The following is a 14,813-nucleotide window of genomic DNA, read 5'->3' as shown; positions in this document are numbered from 1 at the left end:
TCAAGTCTTGCCATCTGCTAACCACTCCACAGTGTGGATTTTGAGCAGCCGACTTTCAAGACACTGAAAGCCACCAAAGTAAAACAGTTGTTAAATGCCATACTACTTTGAGAATATGCTGTCAGCAGTGAGCTGTGCTCTCGGATAAACTGTTGTAAAGGAGTCGTAACATGCCAGACATAATGGATACAAATACCAAAGAACTCCCAACAGGAATGGGAAAGTGAAAGGGCCACTAAAGTTCAGAATTTCATGAAAAGTATTGATGGTGAGCTCCTGAAGTGAGTGTCTTCTATTCAGACATTCAGTTTACCAAAGTTACATGAATATATTGCATCAGGTTTTCTTCATCTTGAAGTTAGGGTCCATATACCTAATCCAATGTGCTGTTTTAAGTGTCAAATCTTTGATTCTACCACCACAGGGTGTAATGGTCACAGGGTACATGTGAGAGATGTGGCTCTGCTGCCCATGAACAGGATATTGATTTTACTTCCCCCACCCATGAGTGTGAATTGCTCCCAACCTCACTTGGTTTGGAGCAAGGAAATCTTTTCTCCAGAAAATAGAAGAAAATACAGGATATTAAAGTAACCCAACTCATCTTCTATTCTGATGCGAAGAATGCATTTAAGGCCACACAGCCACCTGCCTTTGTGAGGTAATTGGCCTCACCACTGAAGCAGAGTTTATAGAAACTACTGTTGGCACCCAGATTTGACAGCTGAGCAGAGCACATCAGCCTGTACCTGTAAATGCAACTGCGAGCCTGCATCACTGGTCCCACAACTAAGCCTTCCTACCACTGAAATACTGATGTTGCCGAAACTACTGTCTGGAACAACAGCAGACCCTCACAGCCAATTGCTGATGAGACTTGACAAAATATTTCTATTAAAATGACCATGTCATCAACTCCAAAATCCAAGCTGGGGAAGGAAACCAACAGGCAGAAACAATTATGATGGAATCCATCAGAGAATTTGATTGTGGTCCTGTCTCATGAATCAGACGATGACCATATCATCAGTAGTACGGACGTCAATGTCTGCCCGAGGAAACCGGTGAGTCCCTGAAGTAACCCTCCCTCTGCTGCAATCTCCCCACTGTGGAGGAACAACAAGGGGAAACACAGAGGAAAACTTCACCATTAAGATGGCTTCTGTACTTCTGTGGAACTGAGTGAGATGGCAGTGTGGTTAGCACATTGGACTCACATTTGGGAGGACAACAGTTCAAACCCACTCCTAGCCATCCTGATTTAGGTTTTCCATGATTTCCCTAAACTGCTGTAGGCAAATGCCGGGATGGTTCATTTGAAAGGGCACAGCCAGTTTTCTTCCACATCCGATCTTGTGTTCTGTCTCTAATGACCTTGTTGTCAACAGGACATTAAACACTAATCTCCTCTTCCTCCTCCACCTCCACCTCAGTGGAACTTGAGTGGATACAGGACATATGTGGAGGAGCTACATCTGTTAGTTCAAAGTAGACCAATGTGTGTATTATGTCTTCAGGACACACATTTTAAATTCTGTGGTACCAGTGTGCTTCATGGCTATATTCTCTACAGAAAGGATGACCTTAGTGGAGTTATGTCTAAAGGAGGAGTGCTGCTCTCTCCCTAAGAACTAGTGTACAAGCAGTTGCTGTATTAGTACGTGTATCATAGGTTGGCTTATGTTCCATCTACCTGCCCCTACATGAAGTGCTACACCAAAAGGCTCTCCATGACCTTCATACTCAACTCCCCAGCCCCTTCCCCCTCTGTGGTCATTTCAGCACATGCATTGTGCTCTGGGATTGTGCAACCAACTGCCCCAGGGGTAGAGCAGTTGAGTACCTTCCCATATCCTCATGTGAATGTTTGTTGAACATGGGCAGAGCACGCACTTCAGTGCTGCAACAGGGTTGTTCACCACTATCAATCTCTCTTTATGCTCTCTAGCCTTCACACACACCACTCAGTGAGGAAGTGGTCAGTAAACTGCACTCAAGTGATCACTTCCCGATTAGGATTTTCTTGCCAAACAGAGTTGTACCACCAAACAAAGCTAACATGGTGCTCAGTATGGCCGACTGGGCACTTTATAGCCAACTTGTTGTGTTTGAACTCCATGACAACATCCAAGATCCAGAATGGAATGTTGCCCTCACTAGCGACAGGATGGAATGTAACCCCCAGGATGGACTGTAACCCCCACCCAGTCGTCACTCCCATCATTTGTGGTTTCAGTTGCCTGAGACTGTGTGTGTGTGTGTGTGTGTGTGTGTGTGTGTGTGTGTGTGTGTAATGGTTTCTAGTGATCAGGAACTGTTGCCATGATCTCCTTTTGCTGTCTCTTATAATTCAATCTACACAACCTGTGACATGTACAGACACAACTCGCTAGTGACATGAGAAAGATCTTGGACTGGACAGTAAACCATCTGCGTCTAGATCTCAGGATCGAGGCAGCTTCTTAGCAGCTTTCAGTGTGGATTCAAGATGTATTGCTCCACCTTTGAAAACATGATCTCATGGAAGTGACTATACAACAAGCTTTCATGTACCATCACCACCTACTGTGTATATTTTTTGACACTGAATAGGCCTTCAATACTACTTGGAGACATATTATCCTCATGCAGTTCCATGAATGCTGTTTTCAAAGATGCCTTCTCATTTCTATATGGTCCTTCCTCTCACCGAGCTTAAATAAGGAGTCAGTGATGTCCTGTATGATCGTTTTGAGCAAGAGTGTGGTGTCCCTCAAGGTAGTGTTTAAGTGTAACTGTCTTTGCCCTAGCATTCAGTAGTATCATATCAGTTGTTAAATGTCCTGTCCAGTCTTCTTTGTGTATTGACATTTTCTCTGCCTTTTGTTCCTCCTCCAACCTTGTAACAACAACAAAAACAACTCATCAGTTTATTTGTTTATTTTTACACGTCTGGTTCCATAGGAACAAATTGAGGAGCAAATCTCCAATCTCATGAAATGTGGCAGTACATGAAATTGCAACAGAAAAGTAATAACAAATTGATTAAAATATTTATGCACCCAAAAAAGACAAGCCATAATTTTATGTAAATGCAATCAGCAATATAACATAGAAAGCAGCTTAACTTTGTAAGGAACTCCTCGACAGAATAGAAGGAGTGACCCATGAGGAAACACTTCAGTTTTGATTTGAAAGCACATGGATTACTGATGTGATTTTTGAATTCTTGTGGTAGCTTATTGAAAATGGATGCAGCATAATACTTCACACCTTCCTGCTCAAGAGTGAAGTGGATTTCTGCCTAGTGTTGACTGAGTGAAAGCTGTCAATTCTTGGGAATAAGCTGATATTGTTAACAAGAAATGAGAGTAAGGAACACACATATTCAGAGGCCAATGTCAGAATACCCAGACTAGTGAATAGGGGTTGACAAGAGGTTCGCGACTTGCACCACTTATTGCCTGAACTGCCCGTTTCTGAGGCAAAAATAACCTTTGAGAATGGGAAGAATTACCCCAAAATATAATACCATATGACATAAGCAAGTGAAAATAAGCCAAGTAGACTACTTTTTGTTTCAAACTATCACATACTTCAGATACGGTACTGTTCAACTAGTAAAAATGGCAACAATAACTCGTTGAACAAGAACCTGAATGTGAGTTTTCCACGACAATTTACTATCTATCTGAACACGTAGAAATTTGAACTGTTCAGTTTCACTAATCTCATTCTGTGAAATTAAAAAGTCAGGTTTTGTTGAATTTTGTGTTAGAAACTGCAAAAACTGAGTCTTACTGTGATTTGGTGTTATTTTATGTTCTACAAGCCATGAACTTTTGTCGTGAACTGTACTATTTGAAACAGAGCCAATGTTGCACACTGCATCCTTCACTACCAAGCAAACAGAAATAATTTAGAATTACCTGCAATATTAGATGCATATCATTTATATAAATAAGGAACAGGAATGGCTCCAGCCCTGGTTCCTGGGGCAACCCCCATTTGACCATGGCGCACTGAGACACCACATCACAGCAGTTCTCAGTACTGTGAATAATGACCTTTTGCTGCCTGCTGTTAAAGTAAGAGGTAAACCAATTGTGGGCTACTTTCCATGTTCCATAACAGTCCAACTTCTGGAGCAATAGTTAGTGATCAATGCAAACAAACACCTTAGTTAAATCAAAAAGGATGCCTAGTGTTTGAAACCTTTTTTTCAATCCATCCAGTACCTCACATAGAAAAGAGAATATAGCATTTTCAGTTGTTAAACCACTTCTAAAGTTGAACTGTATATCTGACAGCAAATTATGTGAAATAAAATGATAAATTATCCTTAGATACACAGCCTTTTCAAGAACTTTAGCAAACACCAATGGCATAGAGACATGTCTAAAATTGTCTACATTATCCCATTCTCCCTTTGTATAAAGCAGCTTTACTACCAAGTTCTTTAATCGTTTAGGAACCTGACCATTCATAAAGGAAAAATTACAAATATGGCTAAGTACAGTGCTAACATGTGCAACACAGTACTTTAATGTTCTGCTAGGCACTTCGTCATATCCATGAGAGTCCTTAGTCTTCAGTGGTTTAATTATTGACTCAATCTCCCCTTTCAGTATCACAGAGGAGTATTTGAGATATCAATCTTGGAAAGTGATTTTCCAGAGAGTTATATGATTGCCTGTAGAAACTAAGATTTTATTTAATTCACTAGCAATGATCAGAAAATGATTGTTAAATGCTGAGCATATATCTGACTTATCAAGATCGGAAATATTTTTAGTATGAACTGACTATATATCGTCGACCTTGTGCTGCTAGCCACACACTTCCTTCATCACTGACCATTTGGTTTCAATTTTATCCTGTGAATTAGCTATTCTATTTGTGTACCACATACTCTTTGCCTTCCTAATAACATTTTTAAGCACCTTGCAATACCATTTTCAGTGGGCTACTGTAACTTGATTGTGATTACTTCTAACTTACTGATATAATTCCTACTTTGTTCTACATGATATCTTTATCCCACTAGACAGCCAACCAGGCTGCCTTTTACTGCTAGTACTCTGTTTAGAGTGTTCTAATGGAAAACAAGTTTCAAAGAGCATGATAAATGTGTTAAGGAAAACATTATATTTGTCATCTATGTTATCAGTATTATAAACATCCTGCCACTCTTATTCCTTAATGAGGTTTAAGAAACACTCTATTGCCATTGGATTAGCTTTTCTACATAGTTTGTAATTATATATAACATTTGTTTGAGTACAAAAACCTTTGTGTTAAAATTTGTGCATCATGATCTGAAAGGACATTAACCCTTTTACTAACAGAATGCCCATCTAGTAATGAAGAATGAATAAAAATATTGTCTATGGCTGTGCTACTGTTCCCCTGCACCCTGGTTGGAGAAAAACAGTCTGCATCAGATCATATGAATTTAGAAATCTTCCAACATCCTTTTTCTTGCATCAAGAAGTCACCACATGTAACTAATTTTTGGTACATCCTGTGAAGTGAACAGAGAACCCTCTCTAGCTTGAGCAGAAATGCTCTGATGTCAGAGTTGGGGGACCTATATACAAAAAACAATTAGAAGTCTAATTTCACTAAATTCAACTGCCCCTGCACAACATTCAAATACTGTTCAGTGCAGTGCCATGATACATCTATGGACTCAAATGGAATACTATTTTTTACATACATGGCTACTCCCCCACTTCGCAAAGAACTCCTTGAAAAACAGCCAGATAATCTGTATCCTAGTAAAGGAAGCCTTTGATTGGCAAATTATTTAAGTGGTGCTTGGATATACCAAGAATGTCAGAGTCAACATCTATAAGCAGTTCACTAACTTTATCTCTAATACCTCTTACATTTTGATGAAATATGTGAATTCCTTATCTACTTGGCTACCTGACCACCTCTGAATGTGATTCCTTTTTTAGACGGATTTCCTTTAAGCAGTGATACCTATCAGCTGACTTCAATCTAAAAAATGTGCCAGCTCTAACACCAACTACTACAGGAATTTTTCCATGAGTGATCCCATCACTGGGCACAACACTGTCACCTATAAGTTTTGCCAGCCTCCCCTTCCCATACCTATTGAGGTGCAGGCCATCCCTAGTGAAACCAGATCTATTGATAGACTCAGCTGGCACCACTGCAATATGAGCCATGCCCTCCGCCATCAGTGCCTTTTCCAGCCCCATGTTAATACGTCTAACACCTGCATTAAGATGAGACCGATCGTGGTGCTGAAACAGTTGCACAAAGTGCACATTAGTGTCACCAGTTTGAGTAGCTATCTTTACCAGATCACCAGCTACATCATATTCCCAATGCCTATCAAGACTATTCCCTGCTCCACTCACAATCACTACCTGATCCTCTTTCGTAAAATTACTACGTAACTCCCTATGTTAACAGTTGCCTGAGCCGACTCTGCACTAGGCTTCACAATGCTGGTGAGCTGGTACTTACTCCCCAACACTTCCTGCAACTGCTTGCCCCCACCTCTGCCATGCAAACTACCTAGCAGCAGAACAGTCTTCTTTCTGTTACACTTCGCAACTGACTTAGGCTCCCTAACTGCTGAGGATTACTGCATGTTTCCTACACCTACAAGAGGCTCCTCTCCTCTCACCTCTAACGGTTGGTCAAATCTATTGATTATATGCAAAGTACAACTGTCTGAATATCTCCTCCTCCTAGCTGCCTTCTTACCAACTGCCAGTTCCCATTTCCCAGTGCCCTTGAAACTGACTATTCAATTGCTGGTGGACTGGATGGGGAAGGGGGGATTTTAATTCCTACACTGAAAACTCTGTGTGTATTTGTTTTAACAGTTCCTGTTCTGTTTTAAACTTTCACGAGTTGAGGATGGGCCACTGTTCTTCATTTTATTGATACCATGAGGTTTCTGGGCCTCATGTTTGATCCTTAAGTTATGTGGTTCCCATGTCTTAGGGACCTGGAAAGACCGTCACTAAAAGCACTCAGTATATTAAAATGTCTTAAGTCACAATTCCTGGGAGCTGACTGAACTTATCTGCTCTAGTTGTACAGGGTGCCATGTGATTTCTGCTTGATTATGGGTGCATGGTGTATAGATCTGCATGACCCTCTAAAGTTGTTGGACATGGTGCACCATAAAGGAATTTGGCTGGCCACTGGAGCCTTCGAACCCAGCCCCTCACTCAGCTTTTATGCAGAGGCTGGTGAGCCACTGCTTCACATCAGGTCACCAGTCCCCATAGTGTGACAGTCCTATAAAACCATGTTCATGCCACACACACCGGCACACCACACCGTCATTCATCCATCAATGGAAAGGCTTTTCCATCAACAACAAGAAGCAATGGGGCCCTATGGGATGCGGGCAAAGGATTTCTTTTTTGACAAGTGTGGCTGCTTTTATAGGTTTACACCAATGCTGGTTCATACAGAAGCCTAGAATTATTTTAGACTTCACGCATTCCAAGAAAGACTGGATTCTGGATTTTATGTGTTAATCTTGGTTTTTCAACATTTTAGCTAGGCATCACAGTTTTACAGTTGAACACTGATGTAATCCAAATAAGGGGACTCCCTTGGCTGTTTGGTAGTGTTGCCAAACAGTGTCTTCATGAGTTTCCTTCCCTGTGAATATGCTGTATTTACTGCAGAGTGCCATGCAATCCTGAAGGTACTGGAGCAGATGAGACATCTTCTGGGCAAACAGTTTCTTGTCTGTTTCGATTCTCTTAGTGCCCTCTAATGTGTGCAGCACATGTACCCAGCAGAGAAAATGGTCTAGTTAATAGATGATCAACTGAACTTCTTTCAACAGTGGGGAAATTGGTATCATTCCGCTTGGTACCAGGGTGTGTGGGAATTTAGGGAAATGAATGAGCAGACCAAACTGCGAAGAACGCCTGCAGTGATAATGACATGGCATGATGTACCATTCCCCTGCAGGTGGTCACTTCACTGATGATTTGGAGATGCATGCAATTTGGCAGGAGGACTGGCTGGCAGTGAAGGCCAATAAGCCTACCTCCAAATTGGGCCTTGTCTCCACATGCGTAGCTTCTTCTGACTAGCGGACCCCCCCTCCCCCCCCCCCCCCCCCCCCCCAAGTCTGTGATGCCTGTAGCATGCAGTTCACTGTACGCCACATGTTAACTAAGTGCATTTTTATTATATGATAAGTAGGCAGAAGCAAATTTAGGTGGTGATCTGCCATCTGTTTTAGCTGATGATGATGGGGCAGTGTGGTCAAGCTTTTAAAACTTTTTGATGTGTCTGACTACGGCCTATGCTTTTAGGCTGGAGATTTTAGTGTGTTGCAGTTTGTCTGGCTCTTCTGTGGTCAACCAGTTACAGCTATTAACCAGTTACAGCTATTTGCTGTCCTCTTTTAATCCTTTTCACAGATTTTTCCCTTTGTACCGTGTGTTAGAGCTGATTAATTGGTTTGTGTGTGTGTGTGTGTGTGTGTGTGTGTGTGTGTGTGTGTGTGTGTGTGTGAACAAGTTCTTTCACTTGCTTCCAATTTTAATAATTTTGCAGTCTTTCACACACGTTTTGTTCCATTTTAACATGGGTGCCAAAGAGCTTTCTGTCGTGCGCTCACACCACCACCACCACCACGACCATCACCACCACCACCACCGCTGCCACCGCCGCCGCCGCCACCACCACCACTACCACCACCACCACCACCCTCATATTTCTAATGTTCAAGAGACTAAATTTTTATATAGTCAGCATAGCTTTATGTTGTTATCCTAATTACCGAAATGAAGAAACAAGGGAGATTATTATGTGGTGATGCTTCTTCCAAGAATGTTAGTCCACAGAATGTTAGTCCAGCAAGCTGTGCAGGATAGCTTTTGTGAAGTTTGGAAAGTAGGAAGGAGTTATCAGCTGAATTGAGTCTTTAGAAAATGCATTTTAACCATCAGTTGTTTTATTTAACAAGTATATTATCTACTGGTTTCAGTCATAGAACATTATCACAGGATGTCTATCAACATCAAAATTGAAAAAAAATTCGAAAAAATACAGTGTACACAAAAATGACACAACTCAACAAAAATGCGGGTGCAAAATGACATATGTATACTTACAAGATAAATCACATCAATTAAAAACATATCCCATTTACCTTCGTTTAACTGCTCCGTTTTATCTTGTAAGTATACAAATGTAATTTTGCACCCATGTTTTTTGTTGAGTTGTCATTTTTGTGTACATTGCATTTTTTTTTTTTCAATTTTGATGTTGTGTCCTCACTAATGGATGCAGCTGGAGCTGGCACACTGGGTCAGTTTGCAACTGGTGCCATGGGCAGCACTTTGAAGTTCGCTGCCAACCCTAACTGTGGCCTAATTAGCAATCCTGGCACCACCGCCAGTGTAATGGACATCCATGTTGTGATAAGCAGCACTCAAAGGCATATGGGGTCATGTTTGGCGTTGGCGTAAGACAGCTCTAGAGCAGAGCTCCAGGATTGCTGTACGTAGCTGTAGTTCATAGTGGAGATCAGCCTGTGAGACTTAGTCTACAAGTGGAGTTGCCTATAGCCTTCGCATAAGAACAGTGATTGACAGTGTGGCACCCAGGATGGACACAGTCCATTGACATTGTATTCAGTAATGCACACCTTGACAGACGGCTGCTTAGTTGTATCTATCCACTAGCACATCCAATGAGTTGCTGTACAACTTTAGTTAAGTATCACAGCACAGTAATGTGTATAATTGTGTGTGTGTGTCATTAATTTGCTTGCACTGTCACAGTTTCTCCCTCCACCTTGGAGCACCTAAACTTAATATGATGTGTACGAGCTGTTCTACTCAAATGACCCGTGCACTTAAGATGTTAACAGACGTCCAGTGGTGATGATCTGTGACTGACACCAGTAGATGATATATAAGTTAAGTAAAACAGCTAATGGCTAAGCTGCATTTTCTAAAGCACTTAATGGCAGTTGGTTCTCATCTGATGAAAACATTAAATGAATTGAATTTGTTTAATCATTTGGACAGTTTCATTTCAGAAGGCTGGGGTTTAACACATTGTTGACAATGTAGTTATCAGAGACATAGCCCAAGCATGGATTGGGAAAATATGAGGCTGTAAATATTCTCTGGCCTTTTGAAAGAAGCAGTTCCAGCATTTGCCAAAAGTGGTCTATGGAAACAAAAGCAATATGTGCATATGAATGTAAAATTATGTAATACTTATAGAGCCTGAATTCTTTTTAGATCACTTAAACATATTTTTCTAAAATTGGTGTACGAAGCCTTAAACTGGGCTAAAATCTTACTGGCTGTTACTCATGTTAATTCAAGAGAATTCAGTCATGAGCTGCAGAAAAGCTGTTTTGTTCCATTGATTTAAGAAATTAATTATATCTCATGACTAGATCAAAAATTTACTATACATAAATTAGATACTTAATAAGTTTCTATTGAACATAACATTTTAATGGCCCAAACTAAGTTAAAAATAATTTCTGTTACAGGAAATGACAGTTGCATGGTGTACAAAAAGAGCAGAGCTAGTTTTCAAATGTGTGAAGGGGTTTATGATAGAAATGGCATCCTGGGGAGGCTCGGAACTGAAAAATTTACAGTTTCTAGTACCAAAGGTAAACACTGCTTATTTCGAATTTTCTAAATGAAAAAAGTCATTATTTACAGTGCAATTTATTTTGGGGAGAATATTGGATCAAATTAGTAAGGAGGCGAGTCAGTGACCACTCTGGTTGTTAGATATATCCCTTAAAGATGGTCATACTTGTCACATACTCTTTTCAACCTTTGCAAATTTTGTTATAATGATATGGTTTGAGCATGTTATGTTAAGTTTTATTTACATATTAATCTTAATGGTTTTCTAAACAAAACAGTATCAAGACTTTTTTTTTACAAACTGCCTATTGGCTTCTGTCTCCGGTTTTTCGGCCGACGTTCATCTGATGATTTTACTGACGTTTCGCCAGCATGAGTGGCTGGCATTGTCAAAGCTTCACCCTCCATTGCCGGTGGTGAACTGGAGCCGAGCTCACGGCCACAAACTATATGTACCTGGCACGCCAATGTCCGAGGGCTTCTCCACGGTCATTTCCAGTGCAGTTCTCCTCTTGCTACCTGCAACACTCGTTTGCTGCAGTACAGGAAGCCAGGATCCGTTTACCTTAAGGCTTTTCTCTTTCTTGTTGAAGCTATTCACATGTTTTTGTATTTCTACAGCTTCTCTGAACAATCGAGTGTGATAGTGCTTCTCTACAGCCAGAACTTCCATGTTGGCAAATTTTATTACGTGGTCAGCCTCACTCAGTGCGTGCTCTGTCACGGCCGATTTCTCCACCCGCCCCAACCTGCAATGTTGCTTATGTTATTTGATCGTCCAGTCATTCTGACATAAACGTTTCCGCACGTGTATGGTATGCGGTATATTCTCGACATTGCAAGTGTGTCCCTTTTCTCCTTTGCCGATCTAAGACACTCTTTGATCTTGCTTGTCTGTTTGAAAATTGTTTCTACTCCGTGTTTGCACAATATACAGCCAATTCTGCAGTAGGCTGCCTGAACTTTGCTTTGTTTAGGAAATCGTAATAAAATTTTTTATACTTTAACTGGCAGCATCACATTAATGAAATAATTTTCATTGGTACATATTCCACAGTTATTGGTCAAAACAGTATGAATTCTCACCAACCAAAACATATTCCTTACAAAGAAACTGATAAATTCGTTGAGAGATGCAGGAGGAGGAGGGGGGGATTTCCATTATTTGTTTCTTATACTTGTTAAACTGATAAAATACACTAATTGCTACACCAAGAAGAAATGCAGATGATAAATGGGTATTAATTGGAAAAATATATTATATTAGAACTGACATGTGATTACATTTTCACGCAATTTGGGTGCATAGATCCTGAGAAATCAGTGGCCAGAACAACCACCTCTGCGGTAATAAACGCCTTGATATGCCTGGGCATTGAGTCAAACAGAGCTTGGATGGCGTGTACAGGTACATCTGCCCATGCAGCTTCAACACGATACCACAGTTCATCAAGAGTAGTTAATGGCATATTGTGACAAGCCAGTTGCTCGGCCACCATTGACCAGACATTTTCAGTTGGTGAGAGATCTGGAGAATGTGCTGGCCAGGGCAGCAGTCAAACATTTTCTGTATCCAGAAAGGCTCGTACAGGACCTGCAACATGCGGTCCTGCATTATCCTACCGAAATGTAGGGTTTCGCAGGGATTGAATGAAGGGTAGAGCCACGGGTCGTAACACATCTGAAATGTAACGTCCACTGTTCAAAGTGCCGTCACTGCGAACAAGAGGTGACCGCGATGTGTAACCAATGGCACCCCATACCATCACGCCGGGTGATAACGCCAGTATGGCGATGACGAATACATGCTTCCAATGTGCGTTCACCGCGATGTCGCCAAACATGGATGCGACCATCATGATGCTGTAAACAGAACCTGGATTCATCCAAAAAAATGACGTTTTGCCATTCGTGCACCCAGGTTCGTCGTTGAGTACACCATTGCAGGCAGTCCTGTCTGTGATGCAGCGTCAAGGTAACCGCAGCCATGGTCTCCGAGCTGATAGTCCATGCAGCTGCAAACGTCAAACCGTTCGTGCAGATGGTTGTTGTCTTGCAAACGTCCCCATCTGTTGACTCAGGGATCGAGACGTGGCTGCACGATCCGTTACAGCCATGTGGATAAGATGCCTGTCACCTCGACAGCTAGTGATACGAGGCCATTGGGATCCAGCATGGCATTCCATATTACCCTCCTGAACCCACCGATTCCATATTCTGCTATTTCTGTTGGAAAAAGTAAAATTTCTTGAAATTTGTGGTAATCGATATGGGAATAGTTTATTTTTTTGTTTCATTTGTCAAATTTCAAACATGTTGTGAGTATCATATGGCTCACTAGAGAAAATTGGTAAAACTATTCAGAGCTCTTACTGACACAATATCATACATCACTTTAGACTTTTCTTAAATTAATTTTTTTTTTTTTTGTTTGCTTAGACCTATTGGGTACATAAGGCAACATACTTTGTGGAAAAACTAGTGACACACACATATTCGATGTTAAACAAGTAATCCATTATGGCTTTTATTTTACTCTGTAATTTGTCATAGTTCCAAAATGGCATTACTTTACTACTGTCTGGCTTTGAAAAACTGTAGTTAGGAGTCATCTTTCATCTGTACTGTATAAATCTAACATTATTTCATTGTTTAGCTGGATATGATACCCACAGAATGTTCTAATTTGTAATTCTGTTTTTAAACAGGGTATTTCAGAAGAAGTATTTGGAACTCTGGCAACTATGTTACCAAGCATATTTAGGGTTTCGAATCCTCTGGTCTTCAAAGTATCTTCAACACCCCACACACCGAAGAGCTCATGACAAGTAGCAAATGGAGAGAACTACACCAATGACAGAATATTTATACAAAGCAAAACTTGTTTTGGGTGGTGCCATAAAGTCACTGCTTCACTGTCTGCGCACATAGCATTACTGTTCATTTTGAATGTGGTGGTATGTGGAGAAATGTTGATAATGTGGAAATCATGTATTTACTAAATTCAAAGGAAAAATATCTATGTAATGGTATTTCAGATTTTGTGCCTTGTACATGTACATACAGCATCATTGAAAGATACTAAAGGCGAACACCAAATATTTGAATAGTGATCGTTAAATATGTTGTACTCTTAAAAGTGGATATTACACTTAATTAAAAACAAAAAATAATAGGAATCTGAGATCTGCTTTACACTTAAAAAGCCTTACTTAGAGATTCTTTTGTATTAATCTCTCTCTCTCTCTCTCTCTCTCTCTCTCTCTCTCTCTCTCTCTCTCCCCCCCCCCCCCCTCTGATAGTATTCACTATCTTCTCTTAATGATTTTCGAGTAACAGTCATACACTTCATAACTATAGGTATATGTGCACCATTTTCAGGTTGTTCCTGTTTTTAATAATCACAGTTTTAAGAGTTCATTGTTTTCATGTGTAATTAATCATCTGCAATGTTACAGCATTTAATTATGTTAATAATATAATGAAATAATTGGAAATTTATATATGTTTGTTTTTCTGTAGTGGTTGACGAGGAATTTTGTATCTTACAGTAGCAATTAGCAGCTATTTGCTTACTGGAGGCTTTACAGCAGCGTTTCAAAAACTGAAGTTAAAGATTCCATATATGAAAATAAAAACTGCTTAACTTCCAAGAGGAAGAAGTTGCAGCAATATTATCTTAAATAATATGTCACTGTTATGAAATTTCCTAACAGTTTAAAGCTACCGTATTTACTCGAATCTAAGCCGCACTTTTTTTCCGCTTTTTGTAATCCAAAAAACCGCCTGCGGCTTAGAATCGAGTGCAAAGTAAGCGGAAGTTCTGAAAAATGTTGGTAGGTGCCGCTACAATTAGCTTCTGCCGTCGAATATATGTAGCGCTACATAGGCATGCTTTGCAGGCACAAAGATAAATACTGGCGCCAAAACCTCTGCGTCAGTAAATAAATTTAAAAAAAAAGTGGAAGACGAGCTTTTTTTCCTCCACCCCGATTTCAACCACTGCATTTTCATACATTATCCATCGAAGTAAATACAAATTCCATATTGTTCATCTTCGAATGTTGCAGCGTTTCACTGTACTAGGAAAATGCGACTGGCAAGACTGTTAAGGATGTTTATCAATATGGCCAACTCTACGTTCTGAATTTTTTCCTACCTCTGAGAAGAGATGGTTGCTAAGATCAAAGAAAA

General features: G+C 40.4%; 1 protein-coding gene across 1 annotated transcript in view; it reads left to right on the top strand.

The window, feature by feature from the left end:
- Positions 1-14,464, top strand: part of LOC124721620 (protein C12orf4 homolog) — a 145,090-nt gene extending 130,626 nt beyond the window's left edge. Inside the window, exons 10-11 of the mRNA XM_047246679.1 lie at positions 10,511-10,636; positions 13,328-14,464. Coding sequence (XP_047102635.1) covers positions 10,511-10,636; positions 13,328-13,444 — 243 coding nt within the window. The 3' untranslated portion in view covers positions 13,445-14,464. The remainder of the gene's footprint in view (positions 1-10,510; positions 10,637-13,327) is intronic.
- Positions 14,465-14,813: the final 349 nt, after the last annotated feature.

This window comes from Schistocerca piceifrons, chromosome X (genome assembly GCF_021461385.2).
Source record: "Schistocerca piceifrons isolate TAMUIC-IGC-003096 chromosome X, iqSchPice1.1, whole genome shotgun sequence".
Lineage (NCBI taxonomy): Eukaryota > Metazoa > Arthropoda > Insecta > Orthoptera > Acrididae > Schistocerca > Schistocerca piceifrons.
Note: the sequence above shows the minus strand (reverse complement) of the source record. Positions and strands in the feature narration are given on the sequence as shown.